The sequence below is a fragment of the Filicampus tigris genome, chromosome 3 (assembly GCF_054856515.1).
Source record: "Filicampus tigris isolate MCC_2025a chromosome 3, RoL_Ftig_1.0, whole genome shotgun sequence".
Classification (NCBI taxonomy): domain Eukaryota; kingdom Metazoa; phylum Chordata; class Actinopteri; order Syngnathiformes; family Syngnathidae; genus Filicampus; species Filicampus tigris.
In genome coordinates, this window is record NC_141219.1 from 30,835,035 (window position 1) to 30,858,888 (window position 23,854).

Here is a 23,854-nt window from a genome sequence, read left to right on the forward strand (position 1 = left end):
GCAAGAGCAAATTTTGTAAAATGATCTGTCATCACGAGAATGTTGCTTGTGTTACTGATGTCCGGCTCTAGACTGAGAAAGTCCATACAAACGAGCTCTAAAGGTCGCATGGTGGTGATGTTGACCAGAGAAGCTGCTTTTTCAGGGGGACTTTTCCTACGGATACAGCGGTCACATGTTTTTATTTTGTGCTCAACATCTGTTGCCATCCGAGGCCAATAGAATCGGCTTCTGATCAGATCAAGGGTTCTGTCAATACCTAAATGGCCCATATCATTGTGCAAACTTTCAAGTACAGAGGCTCTGAGTTCTTCAGGAAGAACAAGTTGATACGTCACTTGGTCTCCATCTTGTCGTTTTCTGTATAGCACCTCATTGTGCAATTCCAATCTTTTCAGTTCTCTGAGTAAGAGAGGAAGATCCGGTAGTTCTCTTCGGCAGGTTGGAGGAGGGGTTTGGCCATTTTCGATCTGCGCAATGACTTGAGTGATGGTTGAGTCAGCTCTTTGTCTGTCTCTAAGATCAGAGTTGGATAAAGCAGGAACTGTTGGCAGGCCATGTTGTGAGATGGTAAGTGACTCCACAAGTGTAACATCACCATCGTTACCGTGGTCCTTGACTTTAACAAGATGGTTGTGACAGATTGCTTGCATAACCTCTCTATCGACCAGCTCTAAAGTGTCACTGTCAACTAAATGACGTTCAACAAACTGGCTTATTCGTTCTTGCTCTTTCCTTTACTGTGCATCATTCACAAGATCTACATGGGGACATCTGGAAAGCCCATAAGCATCACAATTCTGCTTGCCTGCTCTGTACTGCAGTTTAAAGTTGAAATTTGACAGAGCTGCAAGCCACCTGTATCCTGTGGCGTCTAATTTAGCACAGGTTAATATGTATGTGAGTGGGTTACTATCTGTCACAACAGTAAAGATGCCACCATACAAATAATCGTGAAACTTTTCCGTCACTGACCATTTGAGCGCTAAAAACTCTAGCTTATGAGCTTGATAGCGTACTTCACTTCTGGATAACCCACGACTGGCAAAGACTATGGACCGAAGCTGACCCTCCTGTTCTTGATAGAGTGCTGCACCTAAGGCCGTTGTACTGGCATCGGTATGGAGCAAATAGGGTAGCTTTGGGTCTGCAAAACCTAAGATTGGGGTTGTTGTCATCTTTTCAATGATGGAATCAAAAGCTCTTTGACAGTTAGGTGTCCATCGGCTTGAAAATGGCAGTTTTGGATCATGATAAATCTGATCTAATCCTTTTACTTTGGGCTTTTTGCGGAGTGGTGGGTACCCTCGAGTCAGATCATTAAGCGGCCGCACTATAGATGAGTATCCCTTTATGAAACGTCTATAGTAGCCAGAGAAACCTAAAAATGACCTAAACTCTTTGAGGTTTGTGGGTCTTGGCCATGTTTTTAAGGCTTGAATCTTTTCGGGATCTGTCTCGACACCGTTCTCTGATATTACATGACCAAGGTACCGCACTGTTGTTTGACAAACTTTGCATTTTTCAGGTGATAATTTCAGTCCATACTCTTTGAGACGTTGAAGTACTTGCATGAGACATTCGTATTCTTCAAGAGTGCTTGAAAAGATGATCAAATCATCTAAAAATACAAGTACTTCCTTCAAATTCATGTCACCAACACAACGCTCCATTAATCGTTGAAAGGTGCTTAGTGCGTTGGTTACACCCTGGGGCATCCGGTTGAATTCCCAGAATCCAAGTGGAGTTACAAAAGCTGTTTTCTCTTTGTCTGCTTCTTCAACCTCAATCTGGTAATAGCCAGATTTAAGATCAAGGACTGTAAACCACTTGGATCCCGAAAGTGCTGAGAAGGTCTCCTCCAGGTTTGGAAGGGCATACGAGTCCTTAACTGTTTGCAAGTTAAGTTTATGGAAGTCTATACATAGACGCAACGCACATCATTGTTCCGCTTCCTCACCACAACTATGGGAGATGAGTAGGGTGACTATGACTCTCTTATCACAGCGGCAGAAAGCAGCTCTTGAAGGTGTTTACAGACTGCCTCCAGATCTTAGGGGTGTATGGGGCGTGCACGGTGCTTAAAGGGAGTTGGATCAAGAAGTTTGATGGAGTGTTTCATTTTACTAGTACACCCAAAATCAAGGTCGTGGTGAGCGAATACCTCTGGCATATCAGTGACCTGTTTCGTTATTCTCTCTTTCCACTTCTGGGGTATTGGGGAATCTCCAAAGTTGAAAGTCAATGTTTGTTCATGTTTGGCTCTGTCGAATTTGTGACATCGTGCTGCGACACAACACAATGGAACGCTCCAAGCTCTGCAATCACACAGGTAGATGGAATAGTCACATCTTGGTCTGTCTCATTGGTGATCACAACAGGAACTTTGTATGTTCCTTGAGAAGGAAGATTTATCAGACATCTTTTTACACAAAGACCACCTGGTAGGGACGACTGAGTTGGGTGTTCAATTATGGCGCCTGTATCAACTGAAGTACAGTGAACATTAGCAGACCCCTCCAGGACAACACAATGGCCCGCTGGAACAAAAGATGCTGTTTTGCCTACTAGAGTGACGAACCCAATGTTGCCATCTTTCAATCAATCAATCAATCACATTTTATTTATATAGCACTTTTCATACATAAAAATGCAACTCAAAGTGCTTTAAAACATTCAAAGCAAAACATAGAATTATCTTCAATCAAAAGAAAAGATAAATTATTTAAAAGTTGTTGAAAGCCAAACTAAAAAGGTGTGTCTTGAGCTTCCTCTTAAAAATATCAACAGTCTCTGCAGACCTGACATCCTCTGGCAGGCTATTCCAAAGGTGAGGACCAAAATGGCTGAATGCAGCCTCGCCATGCATTTTGGTCCTCACCCTTGGAATAAATAAAAGGCCGGCGCCAGAGGACCTCAGGATCCGCGAGGGCTGGTATGATAAAAGCAAATCAGATAAATAAGATGGCCCAAGACCATTAACACATTTATAAACTAATAAAAGTACTTTAAAATCGATCCTGAAACACACAGGGAGCCAATGCAGCAATTTCAAAACTGGCGTAATGTGCTCCCGCCCTCTGGTTCTCGTCAGCACCCGAGCGGCTGAATTCTGCAGTAGTTGCAGTGGTGAAATGCTCTTTTTCGGGAGGCCAGAGAGCAGGGCATTACAGTAATCTAAACGACAGGAAATAAAGGCATGCATCAGCACTTCCGTGTTAGCCTGAGAGAGAAACGGGCGGACTCTGGCGATATTCTTAAGGTGATAAAAACCAATCTTGGTTACATTTTTAATATGGGGAATAAAACTGAGCTCAGAGTCAAAAATGACGCCAAGGTTCTTCACACAGTGTGAGGGATTAAAAATGTGTAGTTTTGGTAAAAGCTTCTCTCTCTGACCTTCGGGACCGATAACTAAAACCTCAGTCTTGTCCTGATTGAGCTGTAGGAAATTATCTGCCATCCATGACTTGATATCTAAAATGCAATTTAAAAGGGTATCAATGGGTCCTGTGTCATCAGGAGACACGGCAATATACAGCTGCGTGTCATCAGCATAGCTGTGAAAGCTGATGCCGTGTCCCCTGATGACATCCCCGAGGGGAAGCATATAAAGATTAAAAAGTAAGGGGCCTAAAATCGAACCTTGAGGAACCCCACATTTAATTTCATGAGTTTTAGAGGAACAAGTATCCATACTTACAAAGAAATATCGGTCTGTGAGATAGGAATAAAACCAGTCAAAAACAGTACCAGAGATGCCCACTAGATTTTTAAGTCTATTTAATAAAATTTGGTGATCTACTGTATCAAAAGCAGCGCTTAGATCCAGTAGCACCAAGACTGTGAGTTTTCTCACGTCTGCAGTGCACCTAATATCATTTAAGATCCTTAAAAGAGCAGTCTCCGTACTGTGGTTCATCCTAAAACCAGATTGATATTTCTCCAAAATATTATTTGTATTTAAAAAATGATTCAACTGGATGAAAACCAGTTTTTCTAAAATCTTACTTAAAAACGGTAAGTTGGATACGGGTCTGTAGTTATTAAAAACGCTCGGGTCAGAACCGCTCTTCTTCAGAAGGGGCTTCACCACCGCCGTTTTAAAGGCAGCGGGGAAGACGCCTGTCTGAAGAGAGCAATTGACTATATTTAAAATTTGTTCTTCAAAAAATCCATAAAATGTCTTAAAAAGAAATGTGGGAATTGGATCCAAAAGGCAGGTTGTTGGGTTTACCTGGGAGAAAACTCGAACAAGTGTCCTTGCATCAACCAGGGCAAAACTTTCCAGTGTTTCCTCATGTAAATATGATTGTCCGGGTTTATTAAAACTTGTGTTTTGACGGGCTAAAAGACTGGATCTTATGTCATCGATTTTACTGAAGTGGTCTGCAAAGTCCTCACAGAGAGCATCTGTTGGTCTCTGTGGGGACTTATTAAAATCAGAACTAGTTAAAAGTTCAAAGGTGGAGAAGAGAACCCTGGGGTTGTTTTTATTGACTGTAATGAGGTTTGAGAAATAGGAAGATCTTGCCAGTTTTACTGTTTTATTGTAAGATTTCAGTTGTTCGCATAAAATTTCATAGTGTACTGTAAGTTTACTTTTTCTCCACCTCCTCTCTGCACTCCTGCATTTTCTCTTTGATATTTTGATAGCATTGTTTCTCCACGGGGGTACAGTCTTTGTTTTTGTTGTTTTAATTAAAAGTGGAGCTACTGAATCTAATGATGATTTAAGATGTAGGTTAAAATTGTCAACAATAAGATCACAGGGTGCAGGTAAAATGTCAGCAGGAGTGTTTTTTAAGATCTCGATAAAATTTGCTGCCACCTCAGAAGATAGGTAGCGTTTCTTCACTGTTCTGACCGGGACTGCTAGATGGTTAAAACTGGCGATGTTAAAATAGACACAGTAGTGGTCTGACACTGCCAAGTCAACAACAGAGGACACACCAGCAGACAAGCCATAGGTTATAACCAAATCCAGGGTGTGTCCTCTGTTGTGAGTTGGCTGCAAGACGTGCTGTTTAAAATCCAAGCAGTTTAAAAGGTTTGAAAAATCTCTGGATAGTGGGTCCGAGATGTTGTCCATGTGTATATTAAAATCGCCAGTTATTAATATCCTGTTATAACTGGAATATAAAATGGATAAGAATTCTGAAAATTCTGTAATAAAAGAAGTGGAATGATGGGGAGATCTATAGACGGTAATGCAGAGAATAGGGGGACTGCTAAAAACAAAGGCATGGTGTTCAAACGATAAATAGCTGCTAAAAATGATCTCCTTTGATAAAAGAGTATTAATAAAAATTGATGCAGTCCCGCCTCCTCTTTTGCCATCCCTTGTAGAAAATAAAAAGTTAAAATTCGGTGGGCAAGCCTCGTTGAGAGCAACTGGAGCATCTGTACCAAGCCATGTCTCAGACAAAAGTATACCATGTAAATTATTGTCTAAAATCAGGTCGTTTATGATAAAAGTTTTGTTTAAAAGGGAGCGCACGTTCAGCACGGCCAGATTAATTATTGTGCTGGACGTGCGCTCATGGTGGTACGAATGAGCAGTATTAACATATACTAGATTACCACTGTTAAAACCACGTTGTTTGTGTGTGCAAGGGAAGCGTCTGCCGGTGATGGTTTCAATGGGAAAATTGTCCGATAGTGGTAATGATAATGAGGGCCTGCAGGGGGAGCTAGTGAGGGTGGTGGTACTGTGAGCAGCTGGTATTGGCCTGTAAGTGATGGTAGTGACATTGTCATTGCAGCGTTTATGAGTAGAAGAAGAAATATGATTGGTAAACAAGAGTCAGCTGGGAGTGGAATTGGTTACTTTGTTTTGTAAGTGTCTGATCTCAAGTCTTCTGAAGTGCTCTGCACCCAAAAGGAACAGGTAAATGCTCAATCATATTGATGTCTAAATAATTCTCATAAAGAACATCAAGCACATTCATTCCCACTAACAATGGTGTTTCACTGTTCGGGTGTACATCTGGAACAACGAGAGCCAACGTTGGTATGTCAATCACTTCGCCTAAAAAATATTTTGGAAAAGTAACACACAACTCTACGTAACCTAAGTAATGTACAGGCTGTCCTGCAGCGCCTTCTACCTCCAAAAGGTTACAGAGTGGATTAAGGATTTGGTCTGGAAGGTTCTGTTTGTAAAATGATTCTGTGACTGTAGTCACTGTGACCCAGACTCAAGGAGACAGTTAACATTGACACCTGCAATGTCAACTACAGCGGTACATTTCGAACCAACCAGGCCTTTTGGCAAACTGTACTTTTGCTGGTTTGCTAAAGATTGTTTAAGGTTAACTTTGCATTTTGCTTTGGTGGGATGTGACTGTCCAGCTACGGTCTCCATTTGTCCCGCAACAGAGACTGTACTTAGTTTAACTGTGTAGTAGCAGGTGTAGGATTTTCAGCTTCCCACTTCCTTAGTTTTTCTTTAAAAATGCTCCGCTTTTCTGTCACTAAAGCTGCATTGGGTTCATTTTAACAGTTTGGCTTTATGTGGCCATCTTCACCACATTGGAAACAATACCCCGGTTTAGGTGCCGTCGATTGAGTATTTTTGGTTCGTCCAATGGATTCTTTTGTACTCATATCCTGCTTTAGTTTCTCTTTTGGTCTCACTTTGGGTTTTTCAGTCTTTGCCTTCTGAGCTTTCGTTTTTGATGTTTTGGCAGTTAGCTTCACCAGTTGACTTTGGATTTCTGCAACTTGGTTTGAGAGTTTTCTTGTAACTGCTTGTAACTGTACTCAAAATAGCAATGTTGCTATCATCTTCAGTGACAGATTCGGCTATTTGCATATGAGAAGTCACTTTTTGCTTTGAACCTCCCAAGTGTTGTCTCATTCTCATAGTTTTGGCAGCATATTGATCCTCTTCGGTGCGCAATAACAGTAGGTCAGCAAAAGTTGGGGTACTTGTTCTCTTTTGTTTTAGTTGAAGGTCAGTTAGTAAGGAATCATTCCAACAACCTCAAAAAAACTGTGTTAGGAGTAGTTTGTCAAAATCCTTGCTTGTAGCACCGCCCCGTTTTACAGTGAGCGTCAATGCTCCTTGTAGGTGTTGCAAATATGATGACGGTTTCTGACCAGTATTTTGATATGTGTCAAGAAACTTGCCGAATAGTTTTCCTCCATCTTGTACCGTTCCAAAAGCAGAATCCAACAACTGGAGATACTCGGCAGGTGAGCTGTTAAGGTTCAAGTGCTTGATGACATCAGCAGCAGGGGGTAAAAGACACTCAATGATTTTCCGGGTTTGTTGCAATTGAGACATGGAGGTATCAGTCATGACTAGCTCCACACTGGAGCGCCAAGTATCATAATCTGGCTCATAATTAGGGCGAGGATCCTTGGCTGAAAAGGCTCTAAGCTTTTGTGAGAATTGTGGCCCTGAAGAGTCATCCCTTTTTACTATGTGTTCAACTACAACACATTGCACTTCTGGGGGATTTAAATCTTGTGCTGAAATTGCTGGTGTACTCGGATTGCAGGGTGATCGGTTGGTAATGGTTCGGTGTACACCTCTAAAGTTATGCTCAACTACAGAGGGCTGTGGTTCTACTGACAGAGTTGCAGGTGGATTATCAGGTAAATCGGTTAGTTCGGGTGATTCTGTTACAAGCACTTTGATGGAATCATTAATCTGTGACATCATGTCTTTCAGAACTTCTGCATAGTCTCTACCACTCACTTTACCTAGGTTTTGAATATCACTGAGATATGCTTTCGTTGTGTCATTCCCAACACTTTCTGTGTAAACACTAGCAAGACACTGTATCTTCGAGCTAACCCCACCGTCCGATACATGAATCAATGGCAAAGGATCAATAGAGTCTACAGCGGTTCCTGAGTAGTATTCCATGATTACACTACGGTGATACTTGGAAGTAACATCATCTACTTTTATGGCTCTTGCAATTGACCCATATTGTTTCAATTGTTTCGCATTGCTCATCTCCAGCTATTCCAATGACTATCACCGAGTTTGGAATCTTAACAGACTGTTCTTCAATAACATCCATTTTAGGATATATTTGAGCTTGCGTAGTACAAGAAAATGCTCCTGGCTGGCTCGCCAAACTTACTGTAGTATGATCACGGACTGTCACGGACCCTCAGTCCCCGTTGGGATTCACACTTTTAAAATAAAGCATTTGAATATTGGTCACATTTACTTCAACTCCAATATGTTTCTCACTCACCTAGACGGTATATTAGCATCAGCACTCAAAAGAAATTGTCACGCAACCTTTCAGTTGGGCATCCAAGCGGAAAAGAACGAAAAAGCCAAGGTTAACTTGAGATGGCGTCTTGAGTAGGCGGGACAACTTGACTTTGTCCAATTCGAAAGTCATTATCACCTAAGTGACATTCCACAAGGGAAATGAAGTAAGACAGAAAATGCACACTTCCTCTTACCAAAATAAATGTTTTTCAAAGTAAAATGGTGCATTGAATTAAAATAAAATATAACGTTTTCTCTACTGGGTTACACATCCACACCCTGACGCAAACACCCTTTTGAGCTAGTACAGCTATGAGTCTTCTTGAGAATGACACAACTTTTTCACACCTGGATTTGGGGATCCTCTGCCATTCTTCCTTGCAGATCCTCTCCAGTTCTGCAAGGCTGGATGGTGAACTGTGGTGGACAGCCATTTTCAGAGATGGTCAATCAGGTTTAGGTCAGGGTTCTGGCTGGGTCATTTGTTCTTTTAGCTATGTGCTTCGTGTCATTGTGCTGTTGAAAGGTGAACCTTCGGCCCAGTCTGAGGTCCTGATTACTCTGGAAGAAGTTTTGCTCCAGGATATCTCTGTACTTGGCATTCATCTTTCCTTCAATTGCAACCAGTAGGACGACTGGTCCCTGCAGCTGAAATACATCCCCACAACACGACGCTCCCACCACCATGATTCACTGTAGCAATTGTACTGGGCAGGTGATGAGCAGTGCCCGTTTTTCTGAAGGTTTTTTTTGCAAAGGGTCTGTATATTTATAACCATATGATATTTCAGCTTTTCTTTTTCCATAAATTGGCAAAAAAATTCTACATTTCTGTTTTTTTCTGTCAAGATTTGGTGCTGAGTGTACATTAATGAGAAATAAAATAAACTTTTTTGATTTTGGCAAATGGCTGCAATGACAAAAACTGAAAAACAAGCACAGGAGGACCCAATAACCTAATGAGCCAGACAGACAAAGCAACACAAGGAAAACATGGAAAACATTAAACTAAATCCTAAACAGAAACCAGCCAAGAACGATCATGGGAGTACCCCTCCGACACCCCCCCCCACACACACACACACAAGGGACAAATCCCAGACATCCAATCAATTGGGGTCAGTCCGGCGGGCATCCCGGACACCAGATGAGAGGTCACTGGCGGGGCCAGTCCAGTGGCCGTCCCGGAGGCCACACAGAAGTCGATGGCGGCCACACGTCTTGCGCCACCGCAACAGGCTCCAGTGAGGGAACAGGCTTGGGTGGCGTCCACAGGTTTTGGGACCGAAAAACGCAATCTCAGACAACGTGATTTCGAGATTGTCAAAGCTGCGTTTTTTGAAAGGGCTCTTATGCCTGACATTCACCAATCAGCGGCATGCTACTGTGGAACGGTCACATTAACCAGCGCCGAACTGGTTAAAAAAAAACGTTGCGTCTACGTCACGTTGTTGCTCTTACTCCCATAAGTCATTTCTTTCGCGACTGCTTAAATGCTAGGCGCTAACCTAGCTTTCACTGCAGCAGCACAGACTTTATTTATACTAGAGTATATGTAAGTCTGTGCACACCAGCAGCAACGAGCTGTGTGATGTTGACCCTCTCTCCTCCGTGGTGACAAATAAACGATCTCACTAATAAGTAGTGTTTTCACTGAGGAGGCGAACGAGAAGTCGCTAAGTGTGCTAATCACTAAAGTGAAATGCAGAGTCGGGAAGACCCAAAATAAGTGCTTAGCCATACACTTTTCACAGAAGTCTTGCTAGAACCATGTGAGAGCGGAGAGCCAGCAGCTATGAACAGAAAATGTGTATTACAATTAAAATGTATCTAGACATAAAATAAGACGACAGCTACATTAGCAATTCAGCACGTTCTTACACGGAAACGACTGACGTCAGCCATGACAAAGAGCGCAACGTCACACGTTTATTAAATAATTATATCATTACTGTTATTTGCATTGTTTTGCATCACAGAGTACTGAGTTTTGAGATTTACACAACAACAGGTCTTGAAATTATAATTTTGAATCAATTTAGCTTTGCTAAGGGACGAAGGTTTTGTTAAATAGATTTCATCACATTAAAGAAAAGCAGAAATGAAAATGGATACTTTGAATGACAAGAAGCAGAGAGAAGAATGAATATGATACTTTCTGACCCATTTTAACAAGAAATATTTACATTATCACACTTAAATAACCAAAACACAAATACCCCCATTCTGATTTTTACACCCACCATTGCTTTTAGGACCAAAAGATTCAATTAATACCATGATATGAATTTGAGGACATATTACAGATCTCTCAGTCTCTTTTAAGTCTCTAGCAAAAACATGGTAAAATATTGATACCTGTACATAATCTTACATTTATGTACAAAGAACATAAAATGTAAAAAATGTTTGGGTTAAAAAAAAATGCATATACACAATTACACATAAATGCATATTTATACTTGACGGCAAGTAGTACAGTAGGTTTTGCCTTACTTGAACGATTTTTAAAAACTTGAAAAAGGACTGCTTCACTCACAAACCTCTTTAGTGTCCTTGCATTATTAGAGTACTAGCTTTAAATGTTTTTAATAATATAATGGCATTTTCTGTCGTGTTTGGAAATGTTACTGTCCATTGTGAATATTGCACTGAAGCTTTTATTTCAAGAAAATCGCAAATCAAATCAAAATCGCAATAACGGTCAGAAATATCATTCAGCCCTACCGGCGGGCATCCCGGACACCAGACGAGAGGTCACTGGCAGGGCCAGTCCAGTGGCCATCCCGGAGGATGACATCGTCTCCACAAGATGTAATCCACCCACGTGCTTATACCTCCGTTCTTGTAGCTCACCCTATGTTCCAGCCTCTTCTGGAAGAAGGTTTTCACAACAGCCATTTCCATCCTTTTGGCAAAATCCACAATCATCTGTCCCTCCATGTTCCTTTCCTGATATCAAATGTACCCATTACTACCTATTATTACCCGTTTCCTTCACCAGCATGTCCATTGCCGTCTTCACCACTCCAGACTCTCTTTCCACCTGGGATGCTCAGAACTGCTTCATCTAGTTCCTTCAAGAGTTTTTATTTCTCTTTTAAATCATCCTATCGGTGGGGCATAGCCACCAATTTCAGTAAACATAACATGTCATGTCATCTTCCAAACCGCTTATCCTATATAGGGTCGCGGGGAGTTGCTGGAGCCTATCCCAGCCGTCAATGGGCGAAGGCAGACTACACCCCGAACTGGTCGCCAGCCAGTCGCAGGGCACACATAGACACTGTCACTGAGCGGGAATCGATCCCACGCTGCCCGCACACAACTCAGGCGAGTGTACCCCTACGCCAACTGTGACCATGATAGCGTGTGTACCACTACACTATCAGCGGACATTAAACATAACATCTTTTTTCAATTTCAAGTTTCAGCCTCATCTTTCTTTTCACCTCTAGAACATTCTTTACTGACACTTCCTTTAAGATAACTCCTACTCCACTTACATCAAGGTAAAACAATTTGAACCCTGCATCTAAGCCTCTTGCTTTACTGTCTTTCTACTTGGTCTCCTGGACATACGATATACAGTATAAACCTTTCTCCTAATCACCATATCAAATCATGCAACTACCTAGCTTTGCCTGTCATAGTCCCAACATTTAAAGTCCCCATTTTTAGGTCTAGGCTTTGTGCTTTCCTCTTCTGTTTCTGCCTTTGAATCCACTTTCCACCTCTCCTTGGCCTTTAACGCACAGTAGCTGAATTTCCACCAGCGTCCTCTATCTTAACGACGTGGATGGTGGTGGTTGTTAACGGCGACCCATCTGTTATGGGATTTTATGGATCAATGCTCATTATTGTTTGGCAACATTTTAAGACGGATGCCCTTCCTGACACAACCCTCCGCATATACCCGGGCTTGGGACCCGCCTCCACTTTGCATGGCTTGTGCCCCACTATGGCTGCTTTCGAGATAATTATATAAATACAAAGTATGGCATTTATAGTAGCCTATAAATGAATGTAATCACTTAATCATTCTACAAGAGGAACTCCAATTTACGTGAGGTTTGACGAGGGGAGGGGACTGTACCTTGAAATCCTTATTCTTAGTTTTTCCGCAGAACCATCATCATTGTGCAATCACAATGTACCGTGTTTTATATAAATAAATTTGTAAAAACGTACAGCGATTACTGGTTTAGGAATTTAGAGATTGTGTACCGTGTATTGTTTTTAGATGCGACATTTTTATTTTAAAAAGACTTAATCACCATGATGTGCTATTTTCCAGACATGCCAGAGAGATAGTACTCAAGTATGAGGGACGCCTAACAAGAACCAGAGGCTACCAAACAGCAGGAGCTGATGTATGTATAGAAGATGAGTTGAGAATATTGCAATCACACTGGTAAGATTTCCAAACCACACAATTTTTGGATTTCTGTAATGAAGAGCGATACATTTGTGGTCAAAAACAACTTGGCAATCGTGTTGCACAAAGCAAAACACCCCTCATGGCCACAGCCACAATGCTTTCTTGGACCAAACATATGGACGAAAACTAGGGAAGGGATAGTGGATCATGTCAACGTTTGACATGCTTTGGTTAACTGGCGCTGAAGTGGATCCGTAGCTAATCAAGACGGACAAACTGTTGTCTGTTGGAAAGAGATGAGGGGATCCAGAAAAGAGCTGTACCGGTGAGAACAAGGTGTTCAGATAAGAAGGAGGATGGATGGTGCATAATTATGTCCTCTCTCCTGAGTCGGCGGAGATGGGAAGGTCGTTTGTGATTTTGATCAGCGCTGTCTGTGTAGTGGTGGGATTTTAAAGCCAGATTGAAGGGTCTGCCATGGAGTATAGACCCTCCTTTGAAGCCCAATTTACCTCCTTCGAAGCCCAAATTATCAGTGTTATAGAATAAGGCAGAAGCAATGATCAGTTCAATTCAACACTATAAACTATTGAGAAAATGATTTATTATTGTTATTATCATTATTTTTTAAATAGAGAAAATTACATTAAATTGTTTTTAAAAAGTAATCTTGAGTCTGACCATGACAGTTGAACCATTATCCTTGCTGTAAATTCCAAGTCCCCAAGGGCATGCTTGAAATTCCCAATTCGGGAGTATTTAATCGTTTTGGAAACAGATAAAAAAAAAAAAAAGGTGATGTTTTGGCCCTTTGTTTTCCTGTCATGTATGTTTTGGAGCCTGACTTTCTTTAATTTTGTGTTAATTCTTATGTTTCTTAATAATACAGGCCCTTGATATTTCTTTAGGCAAATAAGGGGACTTGGGTCCTGATCCTGAACATACAGTTGACACTGATTATATTGTAGAATATTTACTGTATGTCACGTTTATATTTCATTTCTAATGTTGTCACCGTGTAATATGTGTCTGGGAAGAGCAGTAAATATACACTTTGCACAACAGCAGAATTTTTGCTGAGAGGCTCTTTTTCAATAATATCCACTCCACTGCAATATGATCTGATGGTTACAGCCATAATGATTGAATGAAAAAAAAAGAGCATGATTACCTTTGCATGGGTTTCAGAATTTCTTGATCTACTTCAACCGTTTATGTTTTACCCAGATAAGCACAGGCATTATGAAGCTATTTTGTGCACTGCAGTCATAGAAATTTTATGGCCTGTTGTTATAGCGCTGTTTGATTACAGTGTTAAGGCTGCTCAGGCTCCATTAGAATAAATTGTCTTAAAGCGAGCAGTCTGATGATGAATAATTAATTTGCAGTTTGGCCTCTGATTGTGAAAACTCAGCATTTCATCTGATGTGATGCTCAATCATAATTTTCAATTGATGCAGTCATATGTGGATTACAGTCCTGCAAAAACCAGACATTGAATAATGCATCACAGTTCTGTTTTCAGTTTTCTGTCTCAAATCGAAATAAACAACAGCAATACTTCACGCTATTTACCATCTTATGTGCTTTCAGTGGCTGTGTAAGGTAGAAAGAGCATGGAACTACTACTACGTAATATTAGGCTGCAAATATTATCTCAGTGAACATAAGACTGTTAAAAGCACGGCTGTAAATCATCGCACAGTAACATGCACAGTAATGAAATTCTGCCGCAAGATCAAATTTCATGATTTTCTTTTTCCATTATTTTTTTCAACCAGCGTTTGCATGAACCATGAAAATAAATGTAGATGAATATATAACTAAAAGCCATTACAATGAAGTGGTTGTTGTATCCAAACAATTTTTTTTTTCATCCTGCAGATGCTGAAGAAAATGTCTCGTCTTCTATATAACATTGCGGTTGTGTTCATACCTTGGGAAGTGAGGATTAAGAAAATTGAAAGTAAGTCTTATTTTCTGTTCTCGGGCAAAAACACACACGCGCACACACACGCCTAAATTTCTCATATAAATGTTTTCTCCTCTGTTGTGAGGTCATTTTGGGTCGGGTGTCGCCTCCTACTTCATATTCCTTCGCTGGTTATTTGGGATCAACATTGTCCTCACCATTATGACTGGAGCCTTCATAGTGTTACCAGAGGTCAGTGTTGTACTCCGTGCATATACATGAATACATTTCATAAATTGTTTTTTGTTGCTGCAGTATTTAATATTTATCTTTGAGGACATCAAAATTATACTCATTAAGGGAGTGTGGGAATATCACCTCAGTAGTTTTACAGTATCCATCCATCCATTATCTGTACCGCTTCTCCTCACAAGGGTCGCGGGGCGTGCTGGATTTTATTTTGTGCAACTACTTGACAAAATAAAACTGAGTAAATTCCACCAACATTTTCTCAGTACACAAAGGATGAAGAGAAGAAGAAGAAGAGAAGGAAAATAGTGGAAAAAAAACCCAGTGAGCAGTGCTTTTCATATCTGGGTGTAGAGATATTTACAGATACAGATATTTCATTGGGACTTAATCCAATCACCCCCCCTTAGTACCAACACGATCATGTCACAATTTGACAAAATAATATACAAAAATATATTAGAAATAGAATAAAAGAAGATCTGGGTTCCAGGCTGCAATAAACTGTAATGTGTATATGTTTGTTTATGCAGGATGAAATAATGTTTGTTAAAATTTACAGGTCTGACCAAATACACATCATTTCACATCTCAAATAATAAAAATTGATTTATAGCTTTTGGAAATTAGTTCTTCTTTTTTTCTACCTCCTCTTGATCTTGTCACACTATCGCTTTTGAAAATAATATTTCAGATGTATAGTATAATATATATCCGAATCAAGGTTTGATTTATCTATTCTAGAACTCACAATAACATTTAAGTGTTGGCTGATTCACATTTAGCCTATTGATTTAGGTTTGATTTGATTTTGATTTTTGAATTTATTTCAAACATGCGGTCCAAAAAACCCATACAAAAACAGCACAAAAGTCCACAATATAAGTATTCTTCAACCCAAAAATAAAATAAAAATAAACAAAAAAACACATGTACTGCTAGTCCGAAAAGGAGCAGGAAAGAAGTCAAGCTTATTCTGTGATTTAGAAGAGTCTTTCGAGATAGCATTCAAGACCAAAGGGCATGGCAAATTTATAGTCAGTGACATAGACACACAGGCAATTTCCACACACGAGTAATCCTCTCTGTGATTCCCCAGTGCCTTGGTTTTGCTGCTCCATTGGTTGGGACAAAATGTCCTCTCTGTCCACACCCTCTGCATTGAGTCGTAACATCGAACACTGAACATCATGAAATTCTCTGTCAGTTGATCAATATCTCTCCCTCTTTTTTATATAAATAATGCAGCCAAGGAGAGAAGTTCAAGATATGTCAAATGGTGGCAAATGGCTATGAATGTGAGAAAATGCTGTTGGTAAATTATCATTATTGAAATATTGTCAGTTATGCTGTGTTGCTTGGGGTGGGTGGGGGCAGGGGTGGTTTGGATGATACTCACTCTGACAGATAGTACCTAAAATAAATGCCCGAAGACAAAGTACCTCGCACAGTTTTTCTCTGCAAAGAGTTCAGACATTTCAAGATCAAGATATTCCTTTTTGATTTAAAATGAATGCAGATGTTTTAAGACCTCTACAGTCGCTGTTGTCCTTGCCAGGCACACTGGAAATCCCCCTCTAATCTGATTAACCTCTCTTTTAACAATTCATAATTGAAGCACCAGTAACACACTATAATATTTTCATTTACAACTGAAAATCAACTGAATTAAGTTCACTACAGTGCCCTTAAAATTAGAATTTTGACTCAGGCCTTCCTTTGTGGAGATTGCTTGTGTGGGGTTTCTCTGGGTACTCAGTCTTTCTCACACATCCCCAACACATACATACATTAAAAGTTAATCTAGAAGTGAAATTGTCCATTAATGTGATTGTCAATGTGAATGCTTCTTTGTCTATACATGCCACGCCCATGTGATTGGCTTGCGACCAGTCCAGTGTCGCACCGATGGCCCAAAGTCAGCTGAGCCCAAACAAAGACAAGCAGTACAGAAAATGAATGAATGGATATTTATAAATCATGACATTATTGGAATTGTTTATTTAAAGCAGCACTGGGCAAGAATTACATTGATAATTATTTTTCACAACTCTTTTGATGAAACATTGATTTACAAGTAGTTGAATGGGACCTTTGTCATGCCCTGGGGGGTCTGTATTGTTTTTACTGGCACTAAGCAACTTTGAGGAGGATGGGAACAACCCTGGCACACAAAAAAAATACAAATGTCCTGAATTGCTTCACGGCATACTAACTTCCTCCTTTCGCAATTAAGGACAGAAGTCGATCCGAACGTATATGTGCTATTACTGGTGTCATGGCAGAACCCCCAAAACAAACAAAAAAAAACCCAAAAGTATTGTTTGAACAAAATTGTATTCATTACCTCATCGCTATTGGTCTTTTACACAGCCTCTGGAAATAGAAATGTATTTCAGTCCAACTCGCAGGCCAGCGAGAGCTCAGGATTTCACGACACTACGGGCTGGCAGGCATGGGTTGACTTTTGTCAAAACACTACCGCTTTTGTCCACATGGCGCCGCCATAATCAACAAAAACTGACATGACACAGTGTTGCTTTAAGTTTGATTGTGATGTAATGGTGTGCTAACACATAATTGTTTAAAGAAAAAGAAATTTTTAAGAAATTCTAATTCGAACCCTTTCTACACCACAATTCATTGTACATTAGACTTTTTATTCAACATTTTATTGATGCTCAACCATCCTGATAATTTATTGAGTATGTTTTTGTTTGACTGTGCTAGCTGCTTGCTGGAGCCCCGTTTGGAACCACGAGGAGTAAAACTATTCCCAAGGAACACCTGGCTTCTGCTCAGGACCTAGACACCATCTGGTCCCTTGGGGCAAGCTTCTCTCTCCTGTTATGTTTAATCAATAGCTTAAAGGGATACTTGGGTATGGCCATGTTTTCACTAACAAGTTCATTTTATATATTTTTTGATCAGGAAAATGAAAAGAGTTGTCAGTTTCTATCTTGTCAATTCATTTTGGAGAAATCAGGAAATAAGTGACGACTTGAAAACCACCTTCTTTTAATGAGGAAAATAGCCACGTCCCCTACCGTTCTCTCTATGTACGGTCAAAGTCACTGGAGGGACCGATTACAAACTCTCCATTGGCAATCATTGTACTTTTATTGCTAATAACGTCCAACAACGGTGATCAATTGCCACCAAAATTCATGTGAACTTCCCTACCTATGACCACTTCAACATATCAAAAGCATTAACCTCTCCGTGGCTGATTTGTATGAGAATGAGGAAATGTGGAAGTGAGCAGAGCTACATAGATTTATGCTGGGACGAGCGCACACTGCTTCTTTGCTAAAAAACAAAACAAAACAAAAACACTGCTTCTTTGCTGATCACGGTTAAGACGGGCGTGGCATTAAACACCAGTCAGGATATTTACAGAGACTGAAGTGGGAATGAGGAGACGTGCACATTTATTTGGATGTGGAATGGCCCCAGTTTTTCGACCTACAAAACGCCGTCTAATTTGGAATGTAGCAGCCAAAATGGTGCGTCCCAATGCGGCCACACTCGGCTGTGGAGTCCGCCTCCTCGCTGGAACTTTTTGTTTGCTGAACACTGACGCTCCTGAAGCGGCCCCGACTGAAAGCTCCACGCTTGCCTGATGGCTGCCTGCCGCTCGCTGACAGCCGCCGTCTGCCTCCTGAGAGTTTACACAACTTTAGCGTAGCTAAATGTCAGACCAATATAACCAGTCGGAGTTCGTGTGCGCATTCCTGCTCTTGTCCGCTTCAGCCTGTGTAAGTGGAAAAGCGATCGCCACGGTATTTTTGATTTTGTGGAGGTGATCAAGATGAACTCACGTTTGATGTAAATAAATCCAAACTATTGTGCAGAACACTTTTATACTTTCACAGGTTGAAGTGGACAAAAGTAGTAAGGTGCATTTGCATTTTGGTGGCGATCGGTCGCCGTTTTAGACAACAGAACTGACAAAGCGAGCAACATTAGCACGCTTGCCTCCCTCCTGTGACGTAGACCGCTGAGACCGAAAAAATAACAAGCTGAGCTTCAAAAGGGAGCATGCCAATTTGTCGTAAATCCAATCACAAAAAAAGCCCTTAAATCACTACAGAGTCTTTTGAGGTGGGCATTTTCGTACTGATGTAATTTTTACATGAAAATCTATTATATAAGTGCCAATGTTAAGTTCATCCAAGTGTCCCTTTAATAGCACGTTACATACAGACAGACTGCCCAATTAGTAAAGCATTATTTAGTGTCCCTTACCTGTACATCAAGGCTAATTTAACCCACCCTTGTAATTCTGTATATGACAATTTGTTACTGTGTCAAATCTTGTGTGTGTGCGTGTGTCTAACGTGTGTGCGTGTGTCTAACCCTCCACAGGGTTACCTACAGTACTCCGTGTTATTTTATGGCTATTACGGGCGGGTGAGGAAAATCGGCAGTGCAGGATATCGGTTGCCCCTTGCCTACTTCTTGGTTGGGATGGCTGTCTTTGCCTACAGTTTCATCATTCTATTAAGAAAGTAATTGTAATATTCGTTATAATTCAAATGGATATTTTAATAGATCTGTGTAATCAATGGGTTGTTTTCTTTTGTTTTTTTAACCACCAGTAAACACATTGTTCCTTTTTGTTGAAATTTGACAGCTAGGATGAAAAATAGGAGAATTTTATGTGCAATGTAGCCTTTTAATCTTAGTCATGCCTAGAAATGACAATACTGTTCATTGATTCCCATACTCAGGCTAAGGCTTAAGACTATCTGTATAAGTGAGCAAGTTAAATAAATAAAAACAGTAATGTCAAATTGCGTATAAACTGTGCAATGTTAAAGTAGTTAGAACAAAACCTCCAAAGTCAAATACCCCAAAAGTTGTACATTTTGGAATTCAACCATCATTGTCTGGAAAAATATGTCTCAAAAGTTAAACAAAACTTCAATCCATCCATCCATTTTCTTCTGCTTATCTGGGGTCAGGTCACAGGGGCAACACGGAAGCCCAGACTTCCCTGTCCCTACCAACTTCTTCTAGCTCTTCTGAGGGGGATCCCAATGCATTCCCAGACAAACCGTGAGACGTACAGTTTTCTGGGGCCTCTTCCCATTGGGATGTGCCCAGAACATCTCACCACAGAGGTGTCCAAGAGGTATTCTAACCAGGTGCCTGAGCCACCTCATCTTGGGTAAGTAAATTTTACAAGAAGAGTTTTTGAGTAAATGTTTATTAAATTTAAAAAAGTAGTCACTCAAGGGAAGGCAGGTTTTTAGGGAAACTTAATGGGGGTGAAGATCGAAGCCACAACCTCGAGGTTGGGAGACGGGCACTCTATACCTGAACCATGCCACTCCTACTGGAGCAGCAGTCCCGCGGCTCCGGAGCCGCATGCGGCTCTTTGATATTGTTGCGGCTCTGAGTGGCTTGGGAAAATAAATTATAAGTGTCAGATTGAAGTGTATTCGTCTCAAAAATGTGTATCATGCCATCTTATTAAGTCAAAGTTTTTGGCCACTTTCACATGTGGTCCCAGATCGGATACCTATGGAATTTTGTGCAATGCAATCGCAGTCTGAACCGCCAGAGGTAGCATATATCCAACATTGACGTCAGGAGCCCGAAATGCGCTCCGCGTGGGTGGTGGAATCACTGCTGGAAGCAGGGAAATCAAATCTGCAGTTGTTTTGAGTAACAGTATTGACTTTATATTTGAGTTTAATTTAATCCTACTTGAAACATGAAGCGTAAAGTGAACATTTATGGTGATAGTAGTAATTCAGTCACGGCTCAGATGGGCTCATTTTATATGCGCACTTACGATGTGACATCATATTTAGTGACATTGCCATGAAATGAGATCGAAAAGCCTTGCCTCATCATTTCCCCAAATACTGTATCTCCTACCGAATAGCCTCACTGTAGAAATGCCCCGACACGCTGTACCCTAATTACCGAGCTGGGCATTCCACCTATGTGATGGAACGGTCCGTCTATCTGCCTATTACGGACCTTTGGGCATTCTACTGAATGTTTAGTCGGACTCGCCAACGGATGCCCATTGAAAATGACAAAATTAGAGGCGTATAGACGAGTAATTTTTTTCCCCCAAGAAAAAAAGGCAAATGACAGACGCTCAATGTTACTAAATTGCCCAGCTCTGTCTATTTCATGGTGAGGCAAGATTTCTGTAACAACTGTATTGTTAGATTGAGTTGTTGTTTTTTCGGGGACAGACTGGAGTGAGGGAACAGATGAGAGGAAGTGAGGTTTTCCCTAAGTTATGAGACTGAGGGCCGGACTAAATGTGTCTCCTTTAAATGTGGTGAGGCTTCTGAGGTCCTTAAAGGTACATAAAGCTCCCAAAAGGTCTTGGAAGGTGCTAAAAGGAGACGCATTGATCAGGCTTCCATGTCGCAGTGACTCAGTCTTTCGTTTCAAACATTGCCCAGCGAGGAGTGGGGGTGGGGGGTCCGTCTGCAAGTGGTAGTTAAAGTTAAAGTTAGTTAAAGATGGGAGTCAGAAACTCTAACGGAAACCCGTTTAAAATCATTGGCGGACCAGCCTATAGGCGATTACTATTTTTTCCGGCCGGACAAAAAGGCGGATAGACTGACGGCGGAAGGGTACTTTGGCTGTAAACGGTAAGCGTTAAACTGACTGCAAATTTTAAGTAAAATGCCCAGCACTGCACCTTTATTTCCATAAACACATGAGTGACGTCGTCTCTTCTTCTGCACACGCAGGTCACTTTCGTGCGTGAACATGCGTCCCTAAAGAGACCGAGGTCGTAATCATAATGTAATATGAACGGTTACACACAAAAAAATCAGATTAAAAAAAAAAAATTAAAAAAAAGACGGCAGCTTACAGCAATACAATTTTATTTTTATAGCACATTTCATAACAACTACAGCTCTAACAAAGCATTTTACATCACAACAACAAACCATCAATAATATAACAAGTGAAAGCAATAAATGAACACACTAAATACTATCTACAATACACACCAGAAAACGACAGAAAAGTCTCACATCGGATCAAAAGCTGGAAATTAATCGTATACAGATATATACAGATATATATATGTATATATATATGTATATATATGTATATATGTGTATATATATGTATATATATGTATATGTATATATATGTATATGTATGTATATATATATATATATATATATATATATATATATATATATGTGTATGTCAGCGGCGGCACGGTGATCGACTGGTTAGCACGTCCGCCTCACAGTTCAGAGGTCGTGGGTTCGATCCCGGCTCCGGCCTCCCTGTGTGGAGTTTGCATGTTCTCCCTGTGCCTGCGTGGGTTTTCTCCGGGCACTCCGGTTTCCTCCCACATTCCAAAAACATGCATGGTAAGTTGATTGGATACTCTAAATTGGCCCTAGGTGTGATTGTGAGTGCGGATGTTTGTCTCTGTGTGCCCTGCGATTGGCTGGCAACCAGTTCAGGGTGTCCCCCGCCTACTGCCCAAAGACAGCTGGGATAGGCTCCAGCACGCCCCGCGACCCTTGTGAGGAGAAGCAGTACAGATAATGGATGGATGTATGTCAGCTAAAATCTTCGTTTCAGATGTTTTTGTTTTTGTTCAGTGTTTGCAGCTCCCAATGTTTTGTTTTCCGTGGAAAAACGGTTCGTCTGGAGGTATGAGGATTTCAGCTGACACCAGTAATATACTAATACACAGAAGGAGTGGCATGACTCAGTTGTACGGTGGTCATATCCCAAACTGGAGGTTGTGGGTTCGATCCTCAAACACATTGGGTTGCTTTGTGTATGAAATGTGCTGTCCAAATAAAACTGCCTTACCTTGCATGAACCCTTGAGTGGCCCTTTTTTAAAATTCAATAAACAATTCAAATTTACCCCAAAAAAACTCAACTCTCTTGTAAAATGTACTTAGAATTTCTGAGTGAAAACAACTATTCTAGGAAAAAAATTTTCCTAGATCAAGCAAGTCACTTGATCACTCCCTATTTGGGCCCACCTCCCCGTACTGCCAATCCAGAGGCATTGTCATCGATGTCCATGTGATGTTGCAGAGACATGAGTACCAACAATTAAAAACTAAAGAAATGTGAGGGAGACATGCTAACCACTTGTGCACCAAGCTGCAGATATACAGAGCTGGGCACTTGACCCTTTTTTGCCGGTCCGGCCGCGACCCTCCGCCCTTGACCTGGGCACCCTTCCAGCCTCGACCCTCCGCCCTTATTCATAAAACTTATAGCCCCCCGTCCCCGTTCTGCAACCCCCAAAAACTAAAAATAAAAAAAGCGTCCGTGCACGACGCCACTGCGGGAGAGATGCTAACGGCAGAGGTTTATTAAAAGATCATTTAGCTGGATAATTTACTATTCAAACCCGCTGTGGACACGCTTCAAACATGCTTCAAACACGCTTTGAACGTGCCACTAGTAGTTACCCAACTGCGTGTACTTAGGTCCACTGCGACCCCAGGCGGGAACGTACACTAGTGTGCACTACACACAGTCTTCACGCAGGGGAGTGGCGGCCACTTGATTGCAAAGTAGAAACCTTTTTTGTTTTGCCAGGCTTGTCTTCTACCAAGCAAAAGCTCCCCTACTCCAATGTGCGCGAATGAAGCAGCATTCTGGTTTCAAATTTCCCGCGGTCGAACGCCAGTGCACCTTATTCTTTGTCTCATTCTTCTTCTCCCCTCCGTGCGGTCGGATTAGCAAGTTACTTATTTATTTTCCACACTTCCTCTCTACTCCTATTCACGGCCTTCAATATAAAAGAATTCCAGCAAACCATTACACTGCAGGTTTGCTACGGCGTATTTCCGAAGCGAAGAAGAAAGAGAGAGGGAGGTGAATTAGAGTGAGGTTCTTCAACTTGAAATAAAATTTGTCCGCCTCGCGACCATGTCACAGGCATGAGGGCCGTTTATTGGGCCGGACTAAATTTCACTTCCGCCCTTGCATAGTCGAGCCCTTTTTTTCAAACGTGTCACCCCCCGCCCTCTGCCCCAGAAATAGGCGTCCGGCCGTGCCGGAAGGTCCGACCCGTCCGGCCCCGGGACGAACTGCCC

At 41.2% G+C, this 23,854-nt stretch overlaps 1 protein-coding gene across 4 annotated transcripts in view; it reads left to right on the plus strand.

Annotated features, from left to right (window-relative positions):
* The window catches only part of tmc3 (transmembrane channel like 3), a 108,780-nt gene that overhangs the window by 24,139 nt on the left and 60,787 nt on the right, over positions 1-23,854 (plus strand). For 3 of the 4 annotated variants that reach the window (XM_086025207.1, XM_086025206.1, XM_086025208.1), the window contains exons 6-10: positions 12,540-12,615; positions 14,508-14,589; positions 14,681-14,787; positions 17,515-17,613; positions 19,153-19,295. In XM_086025207.1, coding sequence (XP_085881333.1) covers positions 12,540-12,615; positions 14,508-14,589; positions 14,681-14,787; positions 17,515-17,613; positions 19,153-19,295 — 507 coding nt within the window. Of the gene's footprint in view, positions 1-12,539; positions 12,616-14,507; positions 14,590-14,680; positions 14,788-17,514; positions 17,614-19,152; positions 19,296-19,751; positions 19,958-23,854 lie in introns of those variants that run through there. The other variant, XM_086025209.1, reaches the window with a different exon arrangement.